Raw genomic sequence first — 12,034 nt, forward strand, 5'->3', positions numbered from 1 at the left:
AAGATAACTCCAGCTATAATTGAAGAATGTAGTAGAAGAGAGCAAAACAGAAAGTAGGAAGTTTTATTAGAGGCTTTTGTACTAATTAAAAGAGATAATGGTAGCCTATATGAGGGCAATACCAGTGAATATGGAGAGGTAAATGAATGTGAGAAAAGTAAAATCAACAAAGTCTAGGTGATTGGATTTAGGGGATATGGGAGAAAGAAGAAGGAATAATCTTGGATGTTTTTACTTTGGTAGTTTGACCAGGATATTTATATCTGAAGCTCAAGAAAGAAAGATTTCCTGATGGATGAAACAGATCTGGGGAACCTCCTCAAATAGATGGTAATTTATACAGATACTGACATTTTTTAAAAAGAAAATTAAAAATGAGGATAAAACATAAAATAGAGCTAATAAAAATGTATGCTTTATTGAGTACACTTGGAAGAGGTGGGCAAAAAGTTTGGCCGTAAACATACCAGCAGCCAGAGGAAAAGCTACTTAACTCACACACTGACCATAAACTAAAACAAATCACACAACTATTCCTAATAAAGCCAGAAGTATTATCCTGAGCATCTTCATAAAGAAGGCCCTGAATAATGTAATGAACTCTATGCCAGCATCTCTTACATCATTATATTTAACATGATGATGAATTTCACTGGGTTTTTTCTTACTCTTACTGTACTTCTCAACAAGAGGTTGACATTATCACACTGAAGCACAATTCAGTAAATCACACCTACAGACTGCTAATACTAAAACATCAAAGAACAGCTCCCTGAAGTTGGTCTAACTTTTAAATTAGGGTTCATTCTGATATATATTTATCAATCAATTTTCTAATAATTTGGGGCTCCAAGAAAACTTACTGACTGGCTGATATAAGTATTTCATCTTACCTAGCAGTAAAAATTTCTCATTATAAATAGATAAATTAGCATTTTGACTTAAGTTGATTCTTGAGGATATTGATAAAATCTAGGTCTGAGCCATGCACAGCTGCAACTGTGACACCCCATTCCCCACCCAGCACTGCCAGGAGCAAGTTACCAATGGGCCTGCTCAATCAAGCAGCCATACATCCTCTTTCTTTTTGACATCTTAGTGATAACAGTACAACTCCTTCTCCCACTGAAGATTAAAGACTCCTTAGATAAAAATGAATTCCTATCACTCATCTATTACCAAAATTATTATATTTAAAAACATCTTACCCTAAACTTGTCCAACAACAGGAAAATGGTTAAATAAATTATGGGACATCCAAATTATATACTTCTATAAAGCTATTAAAAAATAGTGTTTTTGTAGACTATCTAATGATGTGAAAGAATTATAAAATAAATATCGCACATGCTAAACATACACATATATAAATGCACAAATGTCAATATTAATTTTTTTTCTGGATGAGACTACAGATAATCTTTATTTTCATTTTTGTATCTCTCTATACTTCTAATACTTACTAACCAAAACGAGGAAAATAACCCAATAATCTATGTATAGTCTATTAATTAAAAATCAAAGAATGACTGAACTTTCACTAATGCCTTCTGAACTTGGTGAATTAACAGACATTCATAGAAACTTTACATCAGGGAAAATAGAAAAAAAATTTTTTTGAATAATAGAAATGCTGTATATCTTATTTCTTTTTCAAAAAATTATGTACAAAGCAAGTCAGTTTAACATATACTAGGCTAGTATACCATTTTAAATAATTCTAATGTGAAACTTTTGGCATAATTCAATTTTAGTGTGCATTCAAATTTGATTCAAGTAGGGGTATATCTATAGAGAAAATGACATACTGATGAGGATTCCTTGCTTTTTATAAGAATCCGAGAAAATCCTTTAACAAATGTAGCTGAGAGGCAGCAGACTGGTAAGAGATGGCTGCAGATGTACTGCCTGGGTTTGAACCCCCAGCTGTAGAGCTTATTGGCCGTGTGAATTTGAGCAAGCTATTTAACCTCTGTGTGCCTCAACTGTAAAATAGGGATAATAATATCTACTTCACTGGATTGCTGGAAGGACTAACTGAAGTTGTATATATGAAGTCCTTAAAATAGCACCTTGCATATAGCAAATGTTATACAGCATTTGTTAAATAAATCAATTTACAGGAGACACATTTGTTAGAGGAAATTAATTATTATATGTAGAGGAAATTAAATAATTATTATATGTAAAGTGTCTGGCATTTAATAAGCATGAAAAAAATGTAAGCTAGTTTTAGAAGTAACATCTTTTTAATACAAAAATGTTTAGAATTTTTTTCTGAACATGACTACAGAATCAACTCACCTCATCTACAATAACGTGAGACACATTAGTTAGGAGACCATCTTCTTGAAGTTTTCTTAGCAAAACCCCTGTTGTACAGTAGAGTAACCTCGTAGATTCACTCACTCGAGACTCCATCCGGATCTGATATCCACACAAAGAATTCTGAAGGGAAAACACAAGGCCAAGATTAGATTCTCACAAATGATCTAGGAAACAAGCTTTAAAAAGTACAGGTGCTGATCCTGCTACTATATGGAGCAGTCTAAGTAAATCTGTTTAGTGCAATTTATTACTTTCCCATGGTCTTCAATTATATAAAACTATAAAATTAGTTTCGGCAATTTTAAACAAGAAAAACCTTTTTTCAGTTTTGAAACAAAAAGCTGTTCACCTGCTTTGAGTACCATTAACATTATTACGAAAATATTAATAGATTTAATCAATTTCTTATTAAATTATCTTGGAGCAAAATATTGAGGTACTGAGGAAGAGAATTTTAGAGAAGCTCCTACAATTTGGTCTACTTTTCTATCAAGATCTCATAAAAGCTGCAACCATTAAAAACCAGTGGTGCCTGATGGGAATCCTGAAGTCACTTCTATTCCCATCACATTTACTTTCTGTCTCCTTCAGTCATTTCTTTGTTATATTTGTAAACATGTCTGCCATGCCCTTAATGTAAATTCCTCATAAGACAGAAATTATGTCCTTTTTCCTCTTACATTTCATGAGAGAAACCAAGAAAAATTGCCAAATAATTTTTTTTTTAATGAAGGGATACCTAACTTAAAGATAGAGACAAAGATGTTAAGTATCATATTTATAAAGAACAATTCAAAGTAAACTGAGTTATATGAACTGGGAATTCATTACATTTGGTTCTAAAGCAATTTTATTAATTCCTATACTTTACAGTCACTCCGGTTAAGGTTTGGCCAGTTTTGTGTATACTTTTATTGCAAAGTGTGTGACAGTGGATATTTAAGTACTTTTTCTATTATTTTTTTATATACAGGATTTGAAAATAGTCTGGCATTTTCTTTTATATTGTTTTTTCCTTCTGTTCACTGAACTAATGAAAATCATTCAGGAATACATCCCACAGAAAAGATTTCCAAATACTTGAGATATCTGATATTACAGTTATACTTGCATGTGTTTATATTCTTTGAATGATCAACTTAGTATGTAATATATTTGAATACTCAATTATTAAAGTGAATATATTTTTCCTTTTATGTGAGAATTTTAATGATAATTACTGACAATCCTTTTCATATAAAGGAGAGTGGCAGAATATCACATCTAGCCAAGAAAACATGAGAAACACCTGAGATACGCTACTGAACAAACAGCATCAGTCAAAACTCATATATGGCACAGGCTCCATTTGGGTCCCAAGGGCACAGGTTGAGTGAGGTCAGCGCTCTCTGAGGTGAGGCTGGACAGTGTCTCACCTTTCCTCCAGGTCCATTTTCACAGCCCAGTTCATCACACACTCTTGTGGCTAAGCTCACCGCTGAGACCCGCCGGGGCTGGGTGCAGACAATGCTGCATCTACTTGTTTGCCACTCGTTCAGAAGCAGGTCCTCCAACAGGAAATGTGGCACTTGAGTACTCTTGCCGCTCCCTGTTTCACCTGCCACCACCACAGCCCGGTGCCTTCTAAGAGTTTCGACAATTGAGTTCCTGTGTTTGAACACGGGTAACTGTTGCCGTTCCTTTAGCAGTCTCTGGTACTTAGGTGTGCTTTGCAACTTTCTAAAGAGGTTTCTAACCGGCTCCAAATCTTCTGCCTTTTCTGATTCCAAGGACAGTGCAGAAAAATCCTCATCAGAAACTAAATTTTCCCAAGATTCCTCAGGATCTTCAGAGGTTTGTCTCGTATTCTCAGAGTGCTGTTGTTGCTGTTGCTGCTGCTGCTTCAGTTTATTCAGAAGTCTGGCAATGAAAAGGTCACGTGGTTTATTGGTCTCCATTTTATTTAACTGTTCCTTTCTCTTTTCCGCATCACTCCACTCCAGCCAGACATCTCGGTAAGTGGGCGGAAGTAACTGATGAACTGACTATAAAGGGAAAAAACAGTAGTTATGTCATTTTCACTAACTACCGGACACCAAAATTCAATAGGTTAGAACTTAAAAGGATAGCTGCCTTCTTCTTAAAATGTCTCTTAAACGAGTAAGTTACTACTTTAAGATATACATGTATATGATGCAAATTTACAAATAGCATATCATATTCAGGCTTCTAGACTTACTAGCTGTGTGACCTTGGGCAAGTAACTTAACCTCTTGGTGTCTTAGTTTCTAAATTTGTAAAATGGGGCTAATAATAGTACCTCCCTACAGGCACACTCTGAGGTAAACTAAGTTAATCATGTAACGTGCTTATTCCTGGAACACAATAAACTATTAAATACATGTTTATTATTATTATTATTATTATTTTTAAAATATTTTCTTTCCTTTTTTTTTTTTTTAATTTTTATTTATTTATTTATTTATTTTATGACTGTGTTGGGTCTTCGTTTCTGTGCGAGGGCTTTCTCTCCTTGCAGCAAGTGGGGGCCACTCTTCATCGCAGTGCGCGGGCCTCTCATTATCACGGCCTCTCTTGTTGCGGAGCACAGGCTCCAGATGCGCAGGCTCAGCAATTGTGGCTCACGGGCCTAGTTGCTCCGCGGCATGTGGGATCCTCCCGGACCAGGGCTCGAACCCGTGTCCCCTGCATTGGCAGGCAGATTCTCAACCACTGCGCCACCAGGGAAGCCCTACATGTTTATTATTTATTCCTATAGTGGTGCTATTTAAATATTCAGATGATCCATAAAGCATCTCTAAAACAAAGTTCCCTCTGAGATTCCAGCAGTTGTATAATATTACAGGTCAAAGTATTTTAAATGAACTCCACTGGATGAAACTAAGTTATCTTAATTCTGTGTTATAAAAGAGCCCACAATTATTTCTGTAACACTGATAGTCACTTCCATCAATTAAGCTTAGCTTATGATACCTTATTCCACAAAATGAGGGAAATAAAGACATTAAGAACTTTTACTGACACAAAATGGAAAAGAATTATTGTTGGAGTTCCACTTAATCAGTGCCTAAATTTTCAGTAGTTCTAATTCCCCATGAAGAAAGACATATACGTTTATTATAAAAAGGAAATGTTGACAATACCCCCCAACCAAAAAAAAGAGCATTGTGTTCTCTTAAAAGTGCTCTCTTCAGTAATACTTTATTTTCATCTTTCCTTAAACTGGAAGCTTACAGTCAACATAACCTAAAAGTGAAAACTGGAACCAGTGTCTAATTTTTTAAAGTTGAGAGACAATATAACGTTAAAGGAAAACAAATGTTTAAAAACTCTCCTTAGGGCTTCCCTGGTGGCGCAGTGGTTGAGAATCTGCCTGCCAATGCAGGGGACACGGGTTCGAGCCCTGGTCTGGGAAGATCCCACATGCCGCGGAGCGACTAGGCCCGTGAGCCGCAACTACTGAGCCTGCGTGTCTGGAGCCTGTGCTCCGCAACAAGAGAGGCCGCGATAGTGAGAGGCCCGCGCACCGCGATGAGGAGTGGCCCCCACTTGCCGCAGCTGGAGAAAGCCCTCGCACAGAAACGAAGACCCAACACAGCCATGAATAATAAATAAATAAAATTAAAAAAAAAACTCTCCTTAATTCAACCACTCTAGCACAACTATTTTTTAACCTGTAAATTAGTATAGCTTACAAAGCTGGACCAAATGGTTCAGAGCCTCTGGTCTAAGGAGAGAAAGACTGAACTATGTTTAGAAGTGAGAGGAAGTCAAAATTATAAATAAGCAGAAACAAGGATTAATCAGAAGCATACAGTAAAGAGAAAATTGGCACAAAGGGCCATAATTAAAAACTAACTTCCACATGCAGATACAGTTTTATGTTGACAAAATATACCCATTACTCCAGAAATGATTTTTTTTGTTTGTTTGTTGTTAAATTTTATTTATTTATTTATTTTTGGCTGTGTTGGGTCTTCGTTTCTGTGCGAGGGCTTTCTCCAGTTGAGGCAAGCGGGGGCCCCTCTTCATCGCGGTGCGCGGGCCTCTCACTATCGCGGCCTCTTTTGTTGCGGAGCACAGGCTCCAGACGCGCAGGCTCAGTAATTGTGGCTAACGGGCCCAGGTGCTCCGCGGCACGTGGGATCTTCCCAGACCAGGGCTCAAACCCATGTCCCCTGCATTGGCAGGCAGATTCTTAACCACTGTGCCACCAGGGAAGCCCCCCCAGAAATGATTTTTGAAACACTTAGGTCTAAAAAGTCTCACCTGCCCTTTCACTAAACGATAAAGAGCTAAAGTAGCTCCCAGGTGCTGAGCTTGCATGCCATCCTCTGTTAAGATTGTAGGGCATACTACCAGTACATCATCTTCAGACTTGATTACCCTTACCCTACAAAGAAGCCAAAAATATTTTAAAATAAAATTGATGAAGTAAAAAAGGTCAGAATTCCATTAACATTGAACTGTAGTTTAATTATTTAAATTAAATATTCCCATGGAAGATATGATACTACATAATGACTTATAAGCACTATCAATCTGAGATGTGGAATTAGCTTCCTAAATATCTACTTAACTCATCAGAAAAAAAAGATTTTCATCTTAGATTTTTCTGTAAGTTCATTCAGTTAACCAAAAACATACCTACATTTCCAGTATCTACCTACTGCAACTTTTTCAAAGGAAGGATTTGGACTCTTGGGAAGATTCTTCCTGACCCAATCGATCAGAAATTGTTTGGGAGATTTTCCAGTCCAGCTTCGAGCGGTATAGTCAAAATTTCTTACATCATGAGGTTCTTTCTTTTTCTCTAAAATGATAAAAGATTGGTTCTTTAAAAATGGTTATGTAGTAATATACAGTCTCTTTTGAGAGATTAATGTTCTCTCACTTTTGGGAACAGACTTTTAGAAGAGAATAGGTTTTAAAAAAGACAGACAGAAAGGCCTGCTCTTCTTTAAGTGATGCAAGGAAATCCTCTTGATGGACAGAATCAGTGAAAATCTGGATCTTTTTAAAAAAGTATCTTAAGTTATGTGTTATTGTAAAATATCTATGATACAATCCATGCGATGAATTGTTTAGAATACTCTGAATTACAATGTTTGGTAGACTATCTTTTGAAAAGATATAAATCAGATGTCCTTTCTCTGCTTAACAGCTGCCACTACCACCACTGTCAATGGCTTCATGTTGCCTATAAGATAAAGTCCAAATTCTTCACTACTACCTAAAAGCCCTCTGTGGCCCATCCGCGCCTATTTGTTGTCAGTCTTCCATCATGCTCACTATGCTGTAGCCACACTGGTCATGAGTCAATTCCTTAAATGCTCTAAACCTGCCTGGCCTAATACAGTAGCCACCAGCCACATGTGGCTAAATTTAAATTAATTAAAATTAAAATTTCAGTTTCTCAGTTATACTAGTCACATTTCAAGTGCTCGATATAGTTGACCCTTGAACAACACAGGTTTGAACTGTACAGGTCCACTTATATGCAGATTTTTTTTTTTTTTTTAAATATATTTATTTATTTTTTTTTATTTTTAGCTGTGTTGGGTCTTTGTTGTTGCATGCGAGCTTTCTCTAGCTGCGGCGAGCAGGGGCTTCTCATTGCGGTGGCTTCTCTTGTTGCGGAGCACAGGCTCTAGGCGCGGGGCTTCAGTAGTTGCAGCATGTGGGCTCAGTAGTTGTGGCTTGCAGGCTCTAGAGCGCAGGCTCAGTAGTTGTGGCACACGGGCTTAGCTGCTCTGTGGCATCTTCCCGGACCAGGGATCGAACCCGTGTCCCCTGCATTGGCAGGTGGATTCTTAACCACTGCACCACCAAGGAAGCCCCATATGCAGATTTTTTTTCAATAAATATACAAAAACACACATGAAGAACATCATGTGCAAGACTTATATTGAAGTGGATAGCCTATCCTTACACAGGCATGAAGTGATAATATAAAATTAATAATGTGTTATTTTCTTTGTTTTATAACTTTGCTTTCAAAGAATTACCTTACCTTACAGAATGCCTCTCTCTCATAATTGGAGAAATTGCATATCAGCCTATCATCATAGGTAAGTGGTTTTTTAAAAAATGTTAACAATGTTTCCAATAGTATATTATGAATAGTACTGTAATACTGTATGCCATAAAAATTTTATAATGATTCTTTCATTAGTGTATAAGGCTAAACTAACAGTGACGTGAAGCAGTTGTATTGATTACACTAGGGTACCATTAAAGCAATCGTATTGCTGCTTCTTCGTTATCAGTGCATGAATCATTATACCTATAAACAACTAAGAATTTCTTCTGCACATTGTCTTTTCATTTTTAATGTCTAGTGTTAGTAATACATATAACATCTACAGTGTTTTGAATCATACAAGACAATGTTGATATAGGTACTGACAGATGATTCATCTTGTACATACATAACATAAACTCACAGAATCTATACAGTACAGTACTGCAAATGTATCTTCTCTTCGTTATGATTTCCTTAATAATGTTTTTCTTTCTCTAGCTTACTTTATTATAAGAATATAGTATATAATACATATAACATACAAAATATGTTAATCAACTGTTATCACTAAGGCTTCCAGTCATTAGTAGGCTATTAGTAGTTATGTTTGGGGGAAGTCAAAAGTTATACGCAGATTTTTGACTGCACAGGGGTCAGCGGCCCTAATCCCTGCGTTGTTCAAGGGTCAACTGTACTCATATTTGGCTAGTAGCTACCACATGGGATAGTGCAGATACAGAACATTCCCATCATAGTGTGTTCTGTTGAATAGTGATGCTCTAAGCTCTTTTCCACCTTAGACTTCCAATGTACTGTCTCCTTCCTTAGAAGTTCTTTCCACCAACTCATTACCAGGCTAATACCTAATCATCTGTCAGATCTCAGAGCAAGACCTCAGCAAGGTTTCCCCAGTGCAAATTAGGCCCCCTTATTAGCTCTGTTATTGGAAGCCAGTTTTCTTTCTTCAACAGCACACATCAGTTTGTAATTGTGTTTCTGTGTCTGTTTAAAGCTTACATTCCCTGCTAGACTGTATACTTGAAGAGGGCAAAGATCAAGTTATTTTGCTAATAACTGTACATGTAGCACCTGATATTATGAACAATAAAAATTCAATAAATATTTGTAGAAAGAATGTACAATTAAAAGAACTGACAATTTAGTGTGGGACTCAACTGACTATATTACAGAGTGATAAATATACTAGCTGTATCAATAATTTACCTATGAGTACAAAGAAGAGCACACTTACACACCTCTGGTGGCACAGCAGGAATCAGGGAAGGTTTAAAGAAGAGGTGCTGTTTGATTCAAGCCTCTTAGCAAGGGAAAGGTTGGCCAAGAAGGGGAAAACTGGATGAGCAAAGTCATGGAGCCATGAAACAATATATGTTTTAAAGAATGATGTAGCTGTAGTACATAGCTGGGAGAATAAGGTGGAAAGGATCTTCAGTGCCATGATACAGGGTTTGAACTTGCTAAGTGATTAAAATTTTTAACAGGAAACTCACATTTTGATCTGTGTTATGGAAAGATAATTCTGGCAGGAGTTTGGAGGAGGGACTGAAGAGAGATGAGGCCGAAGCAAGATGTTTGTAATTACAAAACGCTATACAAGTTATCATAATTATTACTTTTCCAAGACAGTATGTGGAAGCATAACTTTACTGCCATCTTATGTAGTTTGCTGGAATACAAAGTAACAATTTCTCAATTATATAGTCCTTGACATTTTTCTATTTACAAATTATACCCTGGAACACTTTCCCTCCATTTTACCTTTCTCTTCTTCAGTAACAGCTGTAGATTTTTCAAATAAATTACAGTTCAAAGCACTTTCCCCTTCTGTGGCTACAGGAGGCTTCTTCCTTTCATTCTGTTGATGTGAAATCTTTATGGCTGGACTGAATACTGGATGGTCTTCTAAAGTTTCCATTTCTACCAAAAAAACCATGATGCTTATTTTTGTTTTATTTGTATTTGTTTTTCATGCCTTTTTACTTTGTAAAAATTGGTTTAAAAAAACAACATTCCTTCTTTTTCCTTGTAGTCAATTATTCAACACTTCCTACTAGGAATTTGTGCTAGAAGTCAGAGGCAATTTATTTTCACATCATATACTAACATTTTCAGAACAATTACTTAACAGATGTAGAAGGCCAGGAAAAACATCTTCACTAGAAATAAATACTCATGGAATTATATCCACCTCTTGTTCTTGAATGGAGATGGTATTTTATGGTATACATCTGAGGTTAACAAACTATGGCCTGCAGGCCAAATCCAGCCCCGCTGCCTATTTCCATATGGCCTGTGGGCTAAGAATGATTTTTACACGTTTAACTGGTTGAAAAAGACAAAAAGATATATTTGGTGACATGTGAAAATTATATATGAAATTTCAGCATCCATAAAGTTTTATGAGAACATAACCATTTGCTTATGTATTGTTTATGGCTGCTTTTATGCTGTGACCGCAGAGTTAAGTAATCATAACAAATTGCAAAACCTAAAATATTTACTATTTGGCTTGTTGCAAAAAGTCTGCCAATCCCAATTATAAACTGTTAGGAAAGAGCAGACATATTAAAAAGAGGCAACCTCCATCCTAGGAAGGCCAATAAAGAAGAGATATTTATACGTCTGAGAATTTTAAAGTGTTTACCTCTTTGAAATTTCCTTATTTTTTCTTGAGCCTCTTTTTGGCCTTGCTTGTTTTTTTCTAATTTAAAGGTAGCTGCTTGCTCCTTTGCATCCAGAAGTTTTGCTGCAAGGTGCAAGTACCTTTCATTCTGTTGTTCCAAATAAGATGATGATAAAGAAATAAAAAGAAGAGCAAGATTAGTTTATCTATTGTCAATGTATTATATCAAAACCTGTGATCTTTTGATCTTATTCTTTGATCCAACAAATCTTTTAGAAATTTTTCATAGAGAAATAATACAAACGTGCAGATTTGCAGGTACATAGATGTTTACTGCAGTACTGATTGAAAAGGAAAACTGGAAATCAAGTGTGGTACATCTCTACAGAGAAAACTAGTCAGCCATTGGGAAAAAAAGTGAGGTAGCAAAAGAATGAGGGTGATCCACATGGAGAAACTTCCTTGACATGTTAAATAAAATAAAGCAAACTACAGAATAATATGTAAGTATGAGCTCATTTCTGTAAAAAGAAAAATTAAATTTTTATATATTTTATAAATACATGTATTTAAAGGATTGCATATGCAATAATAGGATAATACTCATTTCTGAAAGTTACCGTCCCATAATCTTTATCTTATGGAAGATAGCCAGGGACATTAAAAAAAAAAAAAAAAAAAAAGGCCTCTGGGGAAGATGGGTGCCATAAAACTTAAGGACTTAACTCTGCTGGGCAAAAACTAGACAAAGTTAAAGCTAAACTCAAATTACTGTTTTTTTCTTTAGGTTAGGTTGATAGCAGATGAGAAGCATTAAAGCTCGGGGTGGAGAAGAAGGCATGTGCAGTGCTGCCATGAAAGACAACCGCTGAGACGAAGGGAAAAGAGACAACTAAGGAAGCACAACCACCTGAATTCTGGGACCATTTTGTGTAGAAGCAAACATCAATACAGTGTAACAGATAGAAGGGTTGGCTATCGCCTCAATTTCACCTAAATCACACTCATTCTTTCAATCTTTCCTATCTATGGCACTG

At 36.2% G+C, this 12,034-nt stretch overlaps 1 protein-coding gene across 1 annotated transcript in view; it reads right to left on the reverse strand.

Annotated features, from left to right (window-relative positions):
• The window catches only part of DHX29 (DExH-box helicase 29), a 47,680-nt gene that overhangs the window by 21,201 nt on the left and 14,445 nt on the right, over nt 1–12,034 (reverse strand). Inside the window, exons 7-12 of the mRNA XM_036849061.1 lie at nt 11,019–11,145; nt 10,133–10,291; nt 6,976–7,141; nt 6,598–6,721; nt 3,744–4,352; nt 2,305–2,448 (exon numbers count right to left, since the gene is read on the reverse strand). Coding sequence (XP_036704956.1) covers nt 2,305–2,448; nt 3,744–4,352; nt 6,598–6,721; nt 6,976–7,141; nt 10,133–10,291; nt 11,019–11,145 — 1,329 coding nt within the window. The remainder of the gene's footprint in view (nt 1–2,304; nt 2,449–3,743; nt 4,353–6,597; nt 6,722–6,975; nt 7,142–10,132; nt 10,292–11,018; nt 11,146–12,034) is intronic.

The sequence above is a fragment of the Balaenoptera musculus genome, chromosome 3, assembly GCF_009873245.2.
Source record: "Balaenoptera musculus isolate JJ_BM4_2016_0621 chromosome 3, mBalMus1.pri.v3, whole genome shotgun sequence".
NCBI lineage: Eukaryota > Metazoa > Chordata > Mammalia > Artiodactyla > Balaenopteridae > Balaenoptera > Balaenoptera musculus.